This window comes from Micropterus dolomieu, linkage group LG03 (assembly GCF_021292245.1).
Source record: "Micropterus dolomieu isolate WLL.071019.BEF.003 ecotype Adirondacks linkage group LG03, ASM2129224v1, whole genome shotgun sequence".
NCBI classification, from domain to species: Eukaryota; Metazoa; Chordata; class Actinopteri; order Centrarchiformes; family Centrarchidae; genus Micropterus; species Micropterus dolomieu.
In genome coordinates, this window is record NC_060152.1 from 20,784,551 (window position 1) to 20,804,961 (window position 20,411).

At 39.5% G+C, this 20,411-nt stretch overlaps 1 protein-coding gene across 4 annotated transcripts in view; it reads left to right on the top strand.

The window, feature by feature from the left end:
* Positions 1–20,411, top strand: part of LOC123968861 (MDM2 binding protein) — a 34,511-nt gene that overhangs the window by 2,969 nt on the left and 11,131 nt on the right. Inside the window, exons 6-14 of one of the 4 annotated variants that reach the window (XM_046045869.1) lie at positions 227–371; positions 844–958; positions 5,438–5,554; positions 11,606–11,700; positions 12,034–12,100; positions 12,352–12,469; positions 13,560–13,754; positions 15,904–16,017; positions 18,378–18,542. In XM_046045869.1, the coding sequence (XP_045901825.1) occupies positions 227–371; positions 844–958; positions 5,438–5,554; positions 11,606–11,700; positions 12,034–12,100; positions 12,352–12,469; positions 13,560–13,754; positions 15,904–16,017; positions 18,378–18,542 (1,131 nt within the window). The remainder of the gene's footprint in view (positions 1–226; positions 372–843; positions 959–5,437; positions 5,555–11,605; positions 11,701–12,033; positions 12,101–12,351; positions 12,470–13,559; positions 13,755–15,903; positions 16,018–18,377; positions 18,543–20,411) is intronic. The other 3 variants (XM_046045870.1, XM_046045871.1, XM_046045872.1) reach the window with 3 other exon arrangements.

A 20,411-nucleotide genomic window follows, 5' to 3' on the forward strand; every position in this document is an offset into this window, starting at 1 on the left:
CTGACTTCCAACTTTTCTTTCACAGATCTTGGTATTTAGAATTGCAAACAGGCAATTCTACCTACTTGTTAAAAAGATGGTGTCAGTGGAGCAACCAGATAAGTTCATTGACTCATGAAATCCTTTAGAGATGAAGGAAAAAAAAAAAAAAAAATTAAAAAAAAATTTATAAATAAAAGAGAAAATGTCTAATGAATTCCTTCCTTTGTGCCATTTTCCACCTCAGGTAAAGCCTTGTTAGATGTGCTGGTGTTGGCCTCTGCAGAGCAGTCCCCTCCTATTAAAGATCTGCTGCCTCTGCTGGGAGCACTTAAACACATGTCCTGCTGGCATGCTGCTAAGATCACTGTAGTCACACAGCACACTGCTGGGTGAGGAGATGAAAATTATTACATGCATTACATTTCTTGAGTTGCACAAAGCAAATGATGAATACACTTTTAAATTAATATAATATGCAAACACAACAATACATACACACACATACATACATACACACACACACACAAACAAACACTATTGTGGCATGACAAACATGAAAGGCTGATGTGAAATTGAAATGCAGCGGTATTGTGTGAATTTGTAGAATTATAATTAGTAGTACTTTTATAATACTCCCAGTTAACCACTAGGTGGAGGTAGAACAGTAAAACTGAGCAGGTGTTGACTTTCAGCAATGGATGAACAATCATACAAAAGCACACATTTTACTTAATGGCAATTGTGCATAGCAGTGTTTTGTTACTTTACTTTGACAAAACAGGGTTAACATTTCTTTGTGAATTGGAATAAAAGTTTCCCTGTGTTGGTCATTGACTGAACCTTTTTTTCTTTTTTGCCCAGATGGCAGAAAGCGGCATCCTACCTGAGTGCGGGCCTGGTGGAGCCTGGTGACCTAGACAGCTGTATTGACCACAGAGAATTATGGAGGGGTGGCCTGGTTATCAGAGAAAAGAAGGTAAGGACCTCAGAATTTAGTATTTCACTTTTGTCTTTACTTACTGTTGAAAGATGGAGGCGGAGAAAATGTTAACTCACTTGAACCTATACAATGTACAACAGGAGAACAGCCCGGCAGTGTTAGTTTTTTGTTGAAAACACAAGGTAATGGTTATAAAACACAGAAGAGAGGGTGTTGGTGGCACAGGACTGGGGGACCAGAGAAGCTGGCTTATTAGAGAGAGGACGAATAAGGATTGTTTGAAGAAGGTTGTGTGTCTGCGTGTGTACAATGTGTGGCATGCCTCAGCAGTACGATAAAGCTGTTTGTCATTAACAAGAAGGTTAAGACATTTAGAAAAATGTGTGTGTGACAGGTGTTTTCTCAAAGAGAAGAAGGTATATCTGCATCTGTCAGTCTTTGTATAAACTTGCGTGAATGTTTAGACATATTGCAGCACTGTAGGTGTGATCATTTAAAGCAATGAAGGAAAAATGTATATGTGAGGGACTTCCTGTGGAGAGAGAACTTTTTTTCCTCTTACCAACTTCGTGTCTGTCTGTGTGTGTTGTGTATTCTGGACAAGTACTGAGAAAGCAGTGAGAAAAAGCTGTGTCCTTTTGAACTTACCTGCTTGCTTGCCCTGGGTGTCTTATTATGAGCAGTGTTCTCTGTAGGTCGGAGCACACAGCTAGCTGTTTACTTAGGAACCTTCTGTACCGGGGCTAACCATGGTTCGACCTCATCCATGCCTCAGTGTTTGTTCCTTTATCTTTTATCATGTGAAATTACTCATGCGCTGCACACAAGGTCATAGTGGAAATATTCACATAGTTTCTTTTGAATTGAATGATTTTTTGACTCAGTGGGGGATAAGTCTTTATCTGCTGATGAATGAGTCTAGAGGTATTACTGGAGGTCACATAGGGGTCATGGGAAACCGCTCTGCCTTGCTTGCATAGCCCTGGCAGAGCCACCCCAGCCTGGCCCGGCTCCCGACTCGACCTTGCTCCCCAAGGAGTCGGGCACAATTGATTATTGGTCCGGGCATAGGACAAGTGTTGGAGAATGCCTCCGGGCAGGATCTGTCTGTATTTAAGGACAGCGCTGGTGTTATTGACATGCCGGGGCAGTACAGTGCTGTTTTTTACTTACTTAGGAATTTAAAGTGTAAAAGTACATTGAGACTTTTAGTAATTTATGCCTTTTACATTTCTTCTAGCTACATTTAGTTTTTATACCACACCCATGTCCACATTTTTTTCTGCATGTCTAGGATTGACTTCTGGGCTTCTAATTAAGGGAAACTGTCAAACTTGCATACAAAGATATTTTTGACCAAGGGTTGTCAACCTGTGTGATGTGGGGGACAGGAAAGCTGGCAAATTGGGTTAGACCAGACTGAGTATACTTTAAAAGACTCTCCAGACATGTTTTAAGTAGGGCTACAACAAACAATTATTTTCAATATCAATGAATCTGCAGATTTATTTTCACAAATAATTGATCATCATTTATTGATAATCATTTCTATAAAATGTAAAGAAAAATAATGTAATTCAAAATAATAATTAAAAAACGCTTATGACAGTTGCCAGAAAATTATAACTTCAAATAGCTTCTTTTTCCATCCAATAGTCCAAACCCCCAAAACTTCATAAATGACAAAGAAATGTTTTGACATTTTTGCTTGAAAAATGACTGAACCGAGTTCAGTTGGTTATCAAAATAGTTGACAATTAATTGTCAATCAATCAGCTAAGCGATTAATCGACTTATCTTTGCAGCACTAATTTTAAGACATACAAAAATGGTCTGCTTTGAATAACATTTTCTGTCTGACGAAGGGGTTCTCCACATTGTTCTCCCTTCGTCTGAAAATAATGTAACAGTATGTAAATGTATTGGACACAAGATGTGTTCACTGAAAGGCCCATCTAACACCTCTGGGATGAACAGGACCACCTCAGTATTGCGCTTTCCAGAAGTGTGGAAGCGTATTAATGCACATTGTTTGTTGTAATGTCTGGGTGTCCACACACTTTTGGCCACGTTGTGTACTTTATTCCCTGCTTTCCTGCAAGTACCTTCACACAGTGCCTTACAGTGTCAAAGTGAATAGGCTGAGGTGAGTTGACAACATTTTTTTTGGTTGCTCCGGAGTTTATTTCACACCCACATGTACTTCTTTCTCATTAAGTGAAAACTCTGGCAGGTGCAGTAGTTTTTGGTCTCTAGACAGAATCGGCCAATTTTGTGCTATTTTTCCACGTTTCCTCTCGGGAGAGTCAGCAATCTGCTTCACTGTGGAGGTTCCTTTATGTCTCATACTGTTGGGTTTTTTTTTTTAAATCTGGCTGAGATTTTCAGTTTACCATTTTGTGATCATTTTAAACATTGAGCCGTTTGTATCTAAAAATATACAACATTGGTATCTTGAAATGGCTCAAAAATTACATGTGACTATGCATGTTTAACGTAACCTAACGTTTTCAAAGGGTTTTAAGCCTGAGAGATTGGAAATGTTCTTAATAGTCATTCTTTGACATATAGAAGCAAGATTCCCATTGAAATAATATTTAAATTAAGTCCAATAAAGCTGATGTATTTCTGTAGCAAAGGCCACATATGGTTTTATTTTGATCCAAGTTCTAGTTCACTCATCAAGTTTGTTTGTGTTCTACCCTGACATGTTTAAAGTACAGCTGCAGCCAAGGATTATTTTAGTATTCGAAGCTTCTATAGATTATTTCGAACGATTCATCTATGCGTCGTTAAAGAAGTAGGCTACATTTACATGGCGGCGGCGCCCACGGTAGCGGGATCAGCTGTGCACATTTATAGATGATAGATATTTATTGGTCCTTTCGGAAATTCATAGTGTGTCATACAGCAAACATCAGACCAACATCAACAGACCAACAACCAGACTGCTTACAAACACAAACATCACCGTAGTGCTATACAAATTACACTAAAGGCTTGTGCAGACTACACGACTTTCAGCGTTGGCCGATGCTGCGACACTACACAACTTGCCGTCTTGTGACGGGAGTCTTGAAGTCGTTGTGGAGTTCACACTACGTGACTGATCGGTGACAGGGGGTCACACACTACACAAGCTGACAGCGGCTCTGCCACCCGAAGCGGGTCTCCAAACCACGTTTTGTCAAGAAAACACATGTGAAATGTTAAAATGGGAAATGAGTGATCCTGAACACGAAACAGCTTTTTTTTATAATAAAGAAAGCAATTATAAAGGTGAAAGGATGGATTAGCACACGCAGGTAGCAGGGATTGTCTGTGCTACAGAGAGAGCTGCAGGTGAGTAAAAAGGTGCAGTTCCCCGACACCCAGTTAACTCATGACTGAGGTTATAACTCACGGTCCAAAAAGGAGAACAACAAATGCACGTGTGCACATTTTCAGCTGAGGATTGCGGCTTACTTTGGCTAGCCTTCAACTCAACAATCGGTCATGATTTCAGTTAAATGCTAAAGTTGCCGTTACTGTTACCTTGTCTGTGGTCTGCTGGCAGAACACCAGGTACTTTCTGATCAGATGCCGTCGTGCTGTTGCAGAGGCGACATAAGTTTCGTTTTACAGTGGACGGATGGTAACATTAACTCTTTTCTTTTAGCTTGAAATAATCCCATACCTTGGACACTTTCTTCTTTGTCCCTTGCTATTTTCTCTCTCTTCCTCCACTTTCAAACAGCGCCATTATAATCACCTCTTATTCACAGAGTAAGCATGATGTCCGTGTGAAACACTGTGCTGGATAGTTATATGGATTAAACGAAGCATCGATGCAAAGAATTTGCGCCGATGCATTTTAGTAATCAATTTTATCGATGAATCGTTTCAGCCCTAGTTTAAAGCAGCAATTCAAAAAATGTAAACGGATTTCAAGGGATCCTTGTCAAAAATCTTTAATAAAACAAATATAGGCCGATATGTCATCAGATTTTCAAAACTCGGTCACACTATAATCTGAACAGCTGGATTTTTATCCTAGTCAAATGGCAATGTTATTGCATGCTTGAAAAAGTTTTCCCCAGTTATCTCTCCTCTGTCTACTGAGCTCCGAGTATGCTGAGGCAAGCATGCAGCCTCTCCTTCATTGAAGTGACCTTTTCTAAGTTGCTGCCTTCAGAAGAGAGTTGGGCTTCGGCAGTCAGTCAGTAAAAGCATCACAGTTGGAGAGCGGTGGAACAAATTCCCAAAGGACTAAAACCCTGTCTATGGGTAACCACCACCACGTTACAGCTATTTTTGTGATTTGAGAGCAAACACTGCATGATAGATAGATAGATAGATAGATATATACTGTAATGTCTCCAAACAACTTATGTATCTCTGTTCTGTGTAGTACAACAACTAATTTACAGCTATAGTTATATTATGTGTAATTTTATCAAAAGAATAATATCACTTGCTGCTATCTGACCTTTTCTCTCTCTCTCGTGTGTGTGTGTGTGTGTGTGTGTGCCTCAGTATGTGTCGGAGCTCCGTTTTGATGGCTTTTCTCTGCGCAATCCGGTGCATCAGATATCAGGGGGCAGTTTGTTGCAAGCTCCCTACACCACTACAGACCATAAACTACAGTCTGAGGTAAGTCCTGACCACTTCACTACCTCTCACATCTTTGACCACTTGTAGCGCTATGGAACAATGTTTCTATGAGGGAGTCCCAATTTTGTTTCTGTGTAGATGGTTCAATTCACATTGTGCCCCTAGTTTCACGCTATTCCGCTGATCAACAGTTGGTGGCGCTAACATGCAAGGAATTGCAGGAATGTGCCAACAAAGGCAGGGAAGAATAAGACTGCTAGCGAGTAAACATGAAATATCAGCTTTGCAAATGTTTTATGAGGAAGGAAAAGCATTCAGCGTCTTTCTTCGACCTCAAGATTACGCACAATGGGTAAGAAACACTTGTATGAACAGATTTTGAAGTGATTTGAGAGAACTTGTCTTGAATTTTCTCTTAGGCATGAACACACTTTACAAGTGGTCCAGACGTGTCTTAGGAGTCATGTGCAATTAGTCTGCTGTTATCCCAACCCAAGTTTTTCACGAATGGATTGTATATTTCATTACTTTGAAGATATTTTGAGTTTGAAAATCCTATATATATTACACTACACAATTATGTTGACATTATCCTGTTTGATTCTTCAGTTTGAATTATAATTTTATTTTAAATGTATTCATATAGCAACTCTGCAGACAGACATACAAATCCAACCCTGTCCCTTAATTGTAAAATGTGAACGAACGCTTCCAACCATATGGGGCGAGGCGCTTAGCCTTGTTATTATTATTGGGGCGTTAGTTACGCTAATTCTCATCTATGCGGCTCATGTGCTCACAGCATCACCGCATCTTTTTTATGCGGGTTGTTAACACAGTCATCTGAAGGTAGGAGTGTTTGCTGAATCTGACGTGAGGCCATCATATGGAGAAAAAAAGAGCAAGTTACGGATTCTTGCATCCCAGTGTATTTCGGTGAGAGAGTGAATGTGAACAACTTTTTTTGTTAACAAGAAAACTTCACAGGGTACCTTTTTGTTTGCATTAATCACAGTGATCAAATAATTATGGTGATTAAAGAGTTATTATTTTAACAACCCATATATCTCTGTCCATTTCATCCACACATGTCGCCATTTTTCATGAGTGTAGCGGAATAGCTAGCAAGATACAGTATTTAGAAAGAATCAGCCCCTCCTCTGTAATCCCTCCTTCAAAGCTCTGATAGGTTTCTCCAACTGGGGAAACTGTAGTCAGTAGGTACAACAACAGACCTATTTGAATCACTGAATAAATTGGAGATGTGGGCAGCGATTCAGGGGTCTAGCACCAGGCTTTGTCATCTCATTGAACTTTTCCAAACACCTCAGGCAGCTAAATCTTTGGGTTTCATTGCCAGACAATTGCAATGTGGTTTCAAAAGTCTGTCCTCATTATTTCTTGTTTCTTACTCTCTGACAAAGATTTGTTCTCCATGCCAGAAATTGCCCCACAGTAGCAAGCAGAATCTTCTGCCAGAGTGCTGTAGGCTCTGCACTTGATCCAAGTGTTGTCAGTGAGGAGACCTTGTTTGGAGAAATGTAATGTGTTATGAGGTTGTTCATGCAGCTTGGAAGAAGACGTGTGTCCGTGTTCCTACAAACCTTAGGGGAGGTTTTGATTGACAAGATGTTGAGTAGATAAGTACAGAATTTTCATTTTGGGCAGAACTGTTCCTTTAACCCCAGTCCAACCCACATCTTACCTTCTAGAGTTGAAAGAGCTGCATACGGTCCCATCTCCTAATGAATTCTGGTGGCGAGAAGGAGATGAGTTCAAAAGGGCCACTTCCCCGTTGCCCTTTAATCACATTGAAGAACCTGTGACAGATGAACCATCAGTCCGATAAATCAAATGTACTTTATCCGGCCAAACGAGTGCCGAACTCATGTACCTCTGATGACCTCACAGGCAGAAAATGGTATTTAAATAGAAATGTAACATCTCCTCACAGAAGGCCATTGCCCATTGGTGTAAATGAGGGGAATCTGTAGGTTGAAGTCACATCTTCCTTAATAGATTTAGCGCTCATCTTTTAGGTAGGTACATGCATTTGTCACAATATAGCAGGATAGTGAAATTGAGTTTTGTAACTTCCTTCTGTTACATAGCAGACAATATACATTAATACAGAAGCAATTATAAAAATGGTAAACTGTAATCAATGGAGCAGTGCTGAGGATGAATTAGAGTTTAAGAGTCTGATTGCTTGGGGGGAAAAAGCTGCTCTGCATTCTGGTTGTGTGGCAGCAGAAACTCTTATATCTCTTCCCAGAAGACCGCAAGGTGAACAGGCTGTGGCTGGGGTGGGTACTGTCCTTTAGTATCCTTTGGGCTCTGCGTAGGGACCTTACCTCACCGATATCGCTGATGCTCGGGAGATGGGTACCAATGATCTTCTGAGCAGTTTTAATCACCCGCTGCTGAGCCCTCCGGTCCTGGGCCGTGCACATCCCATGCCAGTTTATGATGTTTCCGGTCAGGATGCTTTCTATTGCTCCTCTATAAAAGCTGACAAGAACTTGGCGTGGGAATTTGGCCTTCTTCAGTTTCCTAAAAAAATATAGTTGTTTCTGAGCTTTTTTCACAAGTGTGGAGATGATTTTGCCTATCCATCTTTCACAGCTTGCATACTTTTAGTGCAAACCTCACCTTCATTTGGTAGGTCATTTGGTTAATGTCAGTTAATGTTAATGTGTCAACATTATTGACAATAAGGTACTTCTTTAAGCTGTTACTTTTTCAAAAACAAGGAAAACGTTAGCTCAGCAACCACTGTAACAATTAATTCTGCTCATTGTTTTCCTAATTAATCAATTAAGTCATTTTGTCTATAATGTTGAAAGTAGTGAAGAGTTTCCCAGAGTCCATGTTGATGTATTTGCACGTCTTGTTTTAACAGTACAAAACCCAAAGGCGTAATTTTACAATCATATGAAACAAAGAAAAGCAGCAAATCTTCACATTGGACAAGCTGGAACTTCTCAAATTTTTTTTTTTTGCGACATAGCTCCAGGGGATTGCATTACATTACATTACATGGCATCCAAAACACAAGAGAGATGTTAGCTAGCGCTAACCGCCTTCACTTTCCTGCTGTTGGGGAAATGACAGACTTTTATTAACGTCACACTGTGACCTACACTGGACGTCATTTTCTGTTGCACACTCTCTCTCTTTTGCTCGCCCACTCAATCGCTACGCACACACAGGGAGTCAGCAAAGCAATGTGTGTTACCGTGCTCACACAGTGTAACAGTGAAAATTGTGCATTGATATTAATGATCATGTTAAATTTTAGTAGGGTGTGTAGTAGTTTATTCATTCCCACAGCCTGTCCAGGCGCCGCACTTCCGCACTACAGAGAGTTCTTCCATCAACATTACCGTATTATTTAACATTTAAAAAATCGATTTTTGGAATTTGTTAATCGATTCATCTAAGAATCAATTTTTTTTCTCCAACCCCTAATGTTTACAAGTTAAATGAAGTCACCAACTTAGTTGATGATTAGTGTTTAATTACCTGCTAAACATCAGTGTGTTAGCATTGTTCTTGTGCGCATGTTAGCATGCTGATATTAGCATTCAGCTCATAGCACCATTTTGCCCAATACAGCCTCACAGAACCGCTAGCATGGCTGTAGACTCCTGGTCTTGTTGCTTGTTACCTCACTTAAACAACTAGTCAACAAATTGTTTCAGCTGTAAATATGAATTTTGTGACTTAGTTAGATAACAATGGGGGATGTTACATTACAATTGTTACTTATTTTGGAAATTGCTGAATGATAGTCTTAGTGATAAGTGCTTACCCACTTTTCATTTTGCCACTACAACAGCCACCAACTCAGAGACGAATAACAGTAATTCAAATCTGAGCGTATGTTGTTGTGTGTGATCGATATTAAGTTAATACAGAAGTGTGTGTGTGCGCTGCTCATCTACACGTCTATGGAGATTGAGAAGGTGTTTGTGTGTGGGTGTGTGATCTCATCAGATCCCTGTTCAGAGAAGCAGATGGCAGTGATTGTCTTGGCACACAATAAAAAAAACAAAAAAGCTCTGAGGACAACAAAACTATCACATCTCCACACTGCTGGGATATCAGACTGGAAAATGAGTTGCATAAACACAATCTAAACTATGCTCAGACAAAAACTATTAGTAATTTTCACGACAGTTATTCCTGACAGTAAGGGGGCCTAGCACACACACGCACGTCCTGCCTCAGCCAGCAGGGAGGACACACTGTGCTGTTTGAGCACCAAACCTGAAGTGTGTGTTCAGTGTGAGAATTATGAAATCTGCTGCATATTAGGAGTAACCTGCAGGCAGGTTTGAAGTACAGACATGCTGATATCATATTCTTATTATTTGTTGTTGTAAAACTTGCATAGATACGGTAGATAGATATAGTACATTTTTGGTGGAATCAATAGTCAGTTTTGCTATAACACAGTCGTGCTAGATATAGATTTTCAGCACTGAGCACAATGGCTTAATACAAGAAGAGATCAGTCTTTTAGGATTTAGCCTACAGTAATCAATCTGCAGTAAACGTCATGCATTAGTCTGTCACTGCTGGAAGCTTCATCAGTTTTCAACAACTGTTGATGGCTGATCTGTTGAGGCTACACTGAAGACGTGTGGTTATCTCACCTCTGCCTTTCACAAATAAACACGCAATATGTCACTTGATGGCTGACATTAGTGTAACACAACTTAACTGTTGCTTTTCTTGACATGAAAATATACAAAAAAAACACCACAGAAATCAGAATAAAGTCACCTTTGCTGTAATTACATGTTGAATCAACCAGAGTATGTTCAAATATACAGATAGATTTTACAGGATAATTTCAAGTAATGAGGACAGTTCAATATTGGAGGTCTTAATGATCTGTTTGGATCATCTCTTCAGGCCACTGCAATAGTCATTCTCTTCAGTTGTTTTGGACAAGCGAGTAATAAAGTTTCAGTGCCAGCGAAACTGGGAATTCATCCCGGGTTCATTAAAATCATCATCTTCTCTTTTATTCATCTGGATCAGAAATAGGTCGACACTTCATTCTTTGTTCCAGATCAATAAATTATGAGCTTGAGATCTGAGGCTTTCCTTGGTATTCTTGTAATTTACTGTATATGCAAACGACCTGCTTTTCCATGTGAGAAATTTATATATGTTATAGATTTCCTCATAACATAATGAGCTCATTAGATAAGTGGGACAGCTACAAACTTGTTGAAATGTAGGCCTTTTTTTTTATTATTGTGAGCTACAATGTGTTGAGCTCCTGATTGGTTACTGACAGAAGATAATTGGTTGGTGTTAATGCGTTTAGTAATGCTGAAAGGAATAGTGAGTTAAGCAATTAGTTGGTCAACAGAAAGTTAATCGACATTTTCTCCAGTGTTAGATTTGCTGATTTTCTTTTTCTCTATTTAATACAATTGTGAATTGTTTATCTTTGTGTTTTGTGGTGGTATTTGGACAAAAAATTTTATGACTTCAACTTAGGTGATGGCTCTTGTGCTGTGCATTTTTGTCCTTTTTTCTGACATTTAACCAAGCAAGCAGATAACCAAAAAATTAATTGACTGATGAAAATAAGTGTTAGTTGTACTGGAACCCTAGTGTTTAGGTAATTAAATAGTTAACAAGTGGGTGTCTGTGCTATGTCTATGTCTAAATCTTACTCTTTCACCATCATCTTCCTTTCCTCTCAAACACTTGGACGGATCTGGATGTACCAAAATAATAGTTTGCTAACATTGCATTCAACGTCCAAATCCAGATTTGGGACCGAGGATGATCAGATTTTAGGGTCTGTTATATCAACTGAACTGAACTGGTTAGGGTTCGGTATCTTGCTTGAGGACACTTCAGTTAGTCTTCCAATTGATGGATGGTTTCCGGCTCCTGAAGCTGTTGCCTGACATGCCGCTGTGATTTCTTTCTTTTCAGGCGCTGTTGTGTGTGTGTGTGGTAAACTGTTATTTTTTTCTCCTCATCCTCTTTTCTGTGTTTGTTTCTTTCCTTTTTTTATTCTTTCTCCTTCACAACTGTCTGTCTGTTCTGTGTTTGCAGGTCTTCCATTACTACGCTCCGGTTTTAGATTTGGTTCAGCTGGTTAATCTGTCAGACCTGCCCATCTTTCTGATGTCCAGAACCCAGTTTGAACTGTATCCTCATTTTGTGTGTGTGTATGTGTGTGTTTCTTGGGAACCAAAGTAGCACCATGTCTAACTCCATCCACATTGAAATAGACCCAACTGAAACACTGTATGTTCAAACTTCTATATATTGGCATGTAGATGCAACCTCTTTGAGTAACACAAAAATAAAACAACCATTATTCTTTATCGATATATAGCTTTGATTATGCTGATTAAATAAGGGTTATATACTGCTGTTTCTACTGTTTTTACTGCAGTCCCTTAGGACTTTTCCTGTCTCAGAAGGTGGATGGTAACATCTGTTCCTCAATATAGTATTGTTCCTTCACCAACAAACAGAAGCATCTCTGGGAAGTCAATGAAAGCTAAACTTCTGTTGGACCAGCTGAGGTCACTGTGTGGAAAGGTATCTGTCCCTAAGCTTTGCTCTTATATGTACAAATATTGGAAAACGTCTGCAATAGAACTCTAATTTCCAATGAAGTAAATTAATTGCACTTGAATATCTGCTTGAGAAGGAAACCTTTTTACTTTAGTCCCCAGTCAACGTACATAGGACATACAGCAGAAGATGCATGTAAGAATCGTCATTCATCATGTGTATCATGGGACAGAGGGACTGTGCGTATATTTTATCTACTGTGTTTCTGTCTCCAGGTTGGAGCGCTGTTCAGCCTGTCCTGTATAATAACCCCCATCATCCAGCCCGCAGCCAGCCAACTCAGCTCCCAACGCTGGAGAGAGTCTATAGCCAGGAGACCAAAGTCCTTACCCAGTAAGACAGTTTTTTTTTTTTATTTTCAAGCCCTCATTAAATGGACGACCATTTGGCGACAACAGAGAGGATCCCTATCACCTTCCATGGGGAAATAAATTGGTAACTAGGACTGCTCTGATATAGATAATAAAGGCTTCTGTTGGGAAAGCAGACTCTGAAGTGGGTCTGAGTCAATTTGGAAAACACCACTGGACAAACATCAGAAAATAAAACAAGTAGAGCTGCAACCAATGTCTGAAATTAGCACCCGCCACACGTCAAATGCAGGTAAATTGTTGGCAGTGGTGACATCATCGAGCCGTCCGCCACTTGGACAGACAGAGAATATGGCCAACAGAAAGACACATGTAGTAAAGTTAGCGTACAGTGAAGATCGGCGCATGCTCCTGTGTCATACACAGCACACACACACGCACACCAACCAGTCAGCTAAGGAAATATCTGTGGTGGCGTTTCCAACAAAACTCACCAATGGAAGAGGCACAGTCCCTCCTGAGTGACAGCCAGTGCGCTGCTTGCCAGCTGCACCGGCCGGACTACGGGAGGTAACTCCGATGTTGTTGTAGAATCACTAAGCTTGTCTATTAGACGATTAGAGGTGTCACTTGGTTTTATTAATTATAGTTAAAGCCCCAGAGACAAGATACAAATGATATAACCACATCCTTAAAGTAGGGCTGAACAATTAACCTAAATTTGATTGAAATTGCAATATGGCCTACTGCAATTTTAAAATCACAGGAGGTGATATTTGTGTCAGTATATCATTTTAAATTAAATATTGTAGGCTGCAGATCATATACAGACTTATGTAAACATCTTTGGTACAGATCACACCATTTCATTTTAATATGTTTTTCAATTAAATGGGAATAATTATGTAAAAACGGTCATTCCCTCTAATATCACAAATCAAATCACAATTGCAATATCAGTCAAAATATTCACAATTTTTTTTCCAAAATCATTCAGCCCTACCTTAAAGGGTAACTTTGATATTTTTCAAGTTAACAAGTTTGTAAAATATGAAAAAATAAAATTCCTCTTCTGTCGAGGATTAACTCTTGATGTTATCTCTTTCCTTCTGGCTGCGCAACTGTAGTGCCTGACGTAGAGGTGAAAGGTGAGAGCGCTCACTACTTCCTGTTGGTCCAGGGCTCAGACGACGTTGGTTGTGGCACCTGCAGGGTCAGGATGTTGCATTCAGACAGTCAGATCAATGGAGCAGCTGCCATGGCGACCATCTCTGGCTTGCTGAGAGAGAAGTCTCTGTCATCATCAGGTATATTATGTTGTTGGGTTCATGGAGGAGCTACTGTGTGTACTTTTGTGTGTGCACTACTGTCAGTGTGTATGTCACTTTAATTTGCTAAACCCTTGAATCAAATCCTCTTGGACCTGATAGGCTGTTTTGAGAGAGTGAGAAAGAGACAAAAAACTTCAAATCTAACTTTATAAACTTGGACCGCAGGGGGTAGCACCCCGTCAAATTAAATCAGTCATCCTTCCCCTTCCCCTTAGTTATGTTAAAAAAAACTTTGATAGTGCAACATGAAAAATTTCTAAAATGTTATTCTCTTACTTATTTAGTAGATAATCATGCTCTGTAGTTCAGTTATCTGTGGACTGCAAATTTAGCCCCATTTTCTTTATCATATATTTGTTAACATTTTGGCAAAGTGGCATCATTAAAAGTATGCCGAATTAGCTATTTGCAATTCCTTTTTGCAGTGTTTACCCATGTACAGTATGTACAGACAGTTAATTACTTTGATACTGAAGAAAACATGACGATTCTCAGTTAAGTTCTGTTTATAAGGATTCTTTTGTATGCTTAAGTGACTTATTGACATTTTTTTGCGAGATAATGATTTCCTCAGGAAGTGTTTGTTACACTGAATCTAAAAATATGAATCACGTCTATCTGTTCTGTATTATTGAGTGCACCACATCAGCCATCCAAACTACATTAACTAACTTGCCATGTTTTTAAGAACACCAGCATGCACCTGACACCTCACTCTCCTACTGCATACCTCTGGGGAGGGGCAGCTCAGTGTTTTTAAATCTCTGTGGTACTGTAATCAAATTTAAAGAGTAGTCTTGTATTTTATTAACATTTTGGAGGCATTTGAACATAGTAGCAATTTGTTGTCTGCCATATTGTAAAGAAATACCCATCAAGTGCCCAGATTTTCTTCAAGCAGCTCTTCAGCTTGTGGGAGTAGAAGCCCTTCTGGCTTTATTAACAGAAGTTGAGGGGTTGTCATTTTTCATCAGGCTAACCAGTATTACAAAAACTATTGGCCCTCCTGACTGATTGACATCCTGTGAGATTTTCTTATTTGGCCTACATGTCGTTCTTTTGCCACCTCTTCCTCCCTCTTCTCTCACAGCACTGGGGAGTTGTCACTGCACCGTTAAGGATTTCCTCGTCTTTATCACTAAAATAAGAAAAATCAATTAACGAACAACAGAGTGAGAAAAAGTATTGAAGGGACAGATGGATTGGCAGAGAAAGGAGGAATTGAGTGAATGTATGTAATGTATTTAGGACGAACTGCATGGATGATTGATCAAAAACCTTGGCTGGTTATGGCTGACTTGAAGGGCAGACACTTGTTTGTTTTTGTTCCCTAAACTTAAAGCATCTTTCCCAGTGAAAGTCCTTCATTGTTCTTGGGCTTCATATGATATTCAAGAGACCTACTGTGGTGTTTCCTCCAGAGAGTTCCTGCTGTTTTTAACCTTTTTATGAAACCTATGTAAGACATTTTTGAAATGGGTTTTAAATGCAGAGCAAGACTATAAAAGGTGCCCCAACTGCTACAGTGACACAGCACAGCCGTTGTGCTGCCTCTTGAAATGCTCTTCTGAGGGTTGTTACACGTGAACAAAAGCATAAAATACTCAGTATAACTTTGTGTCCAGTACTAGATTTCTGGGTGAGTTTTGTGTGTCTTTTGGGTTACTAATTTGCCTTATTTACCATATATTTAGTGCAAAGTATTGCAGCAGCAGTCTTCGTTTTATTTAGTTTTTATAATGGTTCAGTGGTTCCCAAATGTTTTACCTTATGCAACATCAACTTCGAACCCCTTGTAACATTTATGAGTTGTGAGCACTTTCAGCCAAGAGTGATATTTTTCATCTCTCTCATAATGTTGGTCAAGCTCCAAAAACACTGGATCCTTCAACCCTCATAATGCAACTCATTCATTAAACCATCCTTGCCTGTTCTATCCCCATGCTCTCAGCTTTTAATACAGGTTTTGTACAATATTTGACGTAAAGTGACCTTTTTGTGTACAATTGGTGGAGTACCCCATAAACTCTCTTTTGTGTTCCTGTCTAAACAATACACAATAGAGGTTTGTAAAGTATCTGATAATAATTTTTCCCCCATTAACTACATCTCTTTCTTTGAGTAGGAGGATCTGGAGGCAACATCCTCTGCCCTCTGCCCTGTCTCCAAGGAGACAGCCTGCTGAACAGAGAGAGGAAGGTGACCCAGGTCCAGACACTGGTGCTCAAAGAATATCTCAGTAAGTACTACATTTAAAGAGTGATGGAAACGACACCTCAGAATAAAATGATTGCACACTCTTGTAGCCAAACATATTTCATCACTATGTTGTATTTTAGCGCTACCGTAGTGCTTTTATTAATGGCTTGCATGCTAATGTAGGATAATAACCAAGACAAGCCTTCAGAACAGCACCTTGAGCTCACTAAGATATGTCAGTCACAATGTTATGCCCCCAAGCAGGATGGGGAAGTGACTCACAGAACAATAGAGGAGAGAACATATTTGCGAGTTTTATGGCAACAGATATTTCACATTACATATTTTTACCTTTCTAATAATGGTGGTGTAGCTTTTCATCAAGAACATTGTTTGAAACACAAGGGTACTCTTCACTTTATGTTGAGTTAAAGACAGACACGCATATATATAAACCCTCCACACTACACGCTGTGCAGCAGTCATTGTTACTGTGTGATGGGAATTATTTAAGAAGGATGTGTTGACTTCATCTCGCTATCCCTTTGTTGTGGTGTCTTTAATTAGTCCTTTTCACTATCTCATCATCTTCATGTTATCCAGACTGACACAACCACTCTGGACTAATAAATCTGTGTATTCATTTTTCTTGGGATCAGAAACAGGTAATAAAAACTATGTAATACTTTTAATTAATCTAATGTGATAAAGTTAATAGGACTAAAAGAATGAGTGGCTTAACTGTCAATGAAAACAAACTGGCAGCTATTTTGATTATTGATTAATCATTTCAGTTTGGGTTTTTTTAAGGGAAAATGTCAAACATTTGCTGGTTCCAGCTTCCATCAATTGAAAAAATAATTGGCAAATTAATCAATAATTTAAAAAGTTGTTGTTGGACCTGTTACATGTATAACACAATACATTAATTAATTATACATAATAACATAATAAATTAAGACTTCTTTGAAACTAGAGCCAGACCAGCAGTGTACATTTGCTTATTTCAGGCACCTGCTGGTGGAAAGAAATGTATGAAATTAGACATAAATCCTCAGTGTTGACTATTATCAATTAATTTGAGATCAAATGTATTTAAGAGATGTATTTATACCAGAGAGACAAATCCGAATGGAAGGAAGAAACATATCAGCTGTCGGGGCCACTCAAAGCTTCCTGAACTGTTGTCAATTTGAACTCTCAGTTCTCACCCCAACCCTCAGCACAAGCTGGTGCATAGAAAGACTGTGTTGGAGTATCATTATTTTACAGACACACATAATGTCCCCTTGGCAGGTGAAGATAGTGAAACACCAGTGGTGTGGCGCAAGATTAAAAGAAGTGGAGTGAAATTCTTCAGACTTGACGAAAAGCAGTAGGGCTGTTCTTTGAAAAGGCCATGAGCAGAATGAAGTGTTCTGACAGACCGCAGACCTTAATGAAATTCATCGCAGTATATTCTGGCTTTGCATGTCCTCATAAGCTGCAGAAGTTACACTTCACAGGAAATGAGTACTTCTGTATGTGTGTGTGTGTGTGTGTGTGTGTGTCTTTCTTTCAGGCTGTAATAAGTCTGTGAGATAAGTATGCAAACTCTTGTGTGTCCGTGCCAAGGGCTCCATTTATCATTTTTCTCCAGGTCTCCATTTAACTGGATACCTAACTCAACCATTTCTAATCTAACGTGAAGCTTTTTTAAATTGCCCTATCACACCCATGTCACTGTGCAGATTCTGTTAACAAATATAAAAAATACTCAATCTAGTCAAAACAGGAAAATATCAATTTCAGATGTTTTGCTTAATAAACTAATACTATAAAATGCCTTTGATCATTTCACCTGCCCATATTTGTTCCTGGGACACCTCTTCAAAATATCCAGAGTTTGAGAGCATTTGCTGTTCCACTGAAGAAGTTAAGCCTGCATAACAAATACTACAGCTTCTTTAAAGCCAGGGCCACATATTGCATAATTGCAGCTTTAATTAATTAATAATTGCAGCCTAAATTCAATCCAAAAGCAATTATATGAAATCCATATCATGGTTAATTGTCACATTACCTCAGGAAGAAGATAAATGCATTAAGACAGCCTTTATGAATAAGTTAATTTTACCAAATATACAATAAATAAAATGAATTAAATCAAATAACATGTGGTCTGTGTGAGGGTCAGGATGTCCGTTTTGGTTTAGGTGCCATATGATTTGCTGTTATTTGGAAGAACCAACATGTATAATTACCCAGTGCTGCTGAAATCTAAAAGTTTTTGGAAGAAAATCAACTCTTAACCCACCCATTAGTACCAAGAACACACAGGCCAAGAATCTCCCCCATTTTACCAAGCTGTAACGTTTACCAGTGAACCAAAAACTAAACAGCCTCTGTTTGTGTGTCCAGGGCAGAAAGAAGAAGCATCGGCCTCAACCTCAATACGCGTCAATGACTTAAAGGTCATTCTGAGTCTGGCCAGGGAGCAGTACCTGAAGATGATTGACTCCACTCTGCCATCTGTTGCCACCTGTCTGACAGACGAGCAGGAGGGCACGGCCGCCAAAAGCTCAGGTATGAAATGAGAAAAAAACAAGCCAACGGTATTTTCACATCTTTCACATCAATGCTACATAACATACACAATGGCTTTTGTTGCCATTATACCACCAGCTGTTTGACACTTCCTGTAGTTCTTTTTATGTATGAGCAGGAAATACGAATGTCCGGATTTTTTTCACCCTTGGAATTATTGGTAACGAAGGAGGCTGACATGGAAGTTGGAAGTTTTTTTGACTTGATGATACTGGGGACCTGTGTGATACTTATAAAACTTTATAAAACTAACTGTTAATTGACCTTAGATTATTAAGCCAATCTAAATATATGCACAGAATGAACAGTACAATAGAAATCTCCCAATACAAAACATACTGACTTGCCTGTGAAGTGTTACACAGCAGTGCATCAGTATTCACTTCACACATAATCATAGGATGTTTTAGGAAACAATGCCAGCTAATAATACACAAATAATAAAACAAGTCCCAGCCTGTGGCTATAGCTAAATGTGCACAGCGAGAGTGGTGATGGTTTTAAAAATGGAGTGGTGGGGCTAATAGACCAGCATGTCAAGTAGTTTTCATGTGCTTTGTCATTATTTGGCTATTATTTTTTGCTGTTTCCGGGTTACTAGATTGAGGCATTGTCTCAGCAAGTGCAATTGTATTAGAATAGACAGGTTTAATTCTTTAAAACAGTCACACATAATTGGTCTTGTCTTTGTGTGTATCCTGCCGATGTTATCTTCTGTAACATTTACAAGTATTTAGATCTCCAGGACCTCACGTAAAGGATATAGTAAGATTTTGTTAGGTGAGCCAGTAAGCTTCAAAAACAGAAGTGATGATGGGTGTAAACATGTAGAGACATATACATTCTAAGGTGCAAATTAGGTTATTTTTCAACATACTCCTTGCCCACTCTCTACTCTGGACAAGGGAATGCTGTTTACAGTAGTAAAAGGGCTCTGCAATCCATAAGGAGTCTCTTTTGCATTTATGCGTCACCAAAGGTGTGAATGACTTTGTGTCGCCTGTCAAGCTGTTCGTGTAGAGCTTCCGTCTCTTTTAGTATAGCACAACCTCAGGCCATTGCTGTGCATGAAAAACCCTCAATTTATTGGTGAACCTGCTGTTTACAGGTTCATCACATTTCTGTCCTCCTTGAGATTACATATAATCTTCCTGTCCAAACACAGGAAAAGGGCAGACTGATGATATTTTGGATGCTGAAATTTCATTTGTTCAGGTTTCTGTCTGCCAAGAGTTGGGACAGACTCTTGCAATCCATCATACAGTACCCACGTTGCCTGTGTCAGTGTACTGGGTTGTTTGTTGTTCTACAACATAATGCCATAAACTCCAACGAAGGTTAAAATCAAGGGCAACTGGACTTGGTTGAAGATACTGGAAGACGTTTCATCCCTCATCCAAAGGACTTCTTCAGTTCTGACTGACTGGCAGGGAAACTCAGCTATTTAACCTCAGTGGGGTCGTTGGCCCGGGTCATCGATACCGCTGGTTCGTTAGTGTTCCTTGTTGCTGTGACGACAGTCGTTACAGTCGTTAAGACTACCTGTGGCCAAGACTGAACGACCATCGTTGGTATCTTCACCTGAGGCCAATAGGTTATGTTTGTTGAGTTTCCTGGGAAGTGATGAAAGGACAGCATTGTAAGTGGGGGATAAGTGGTGGCGTAGACCCCCTCCCCTGTTCAATGACGGCTTCTCGACCCTGGTGTAGATGGCTTCCTTGACACCTCTTTCAAACCATCCATCTTCTCTGTCTAAAATGTGCACCTGGTGGTCCTCAAACGAGTGTCCTCTGTCCTTCAGATGTAAGTAGACTGCAGAGTCTTGACCTGAGGAGTTGGCCCTTCTGT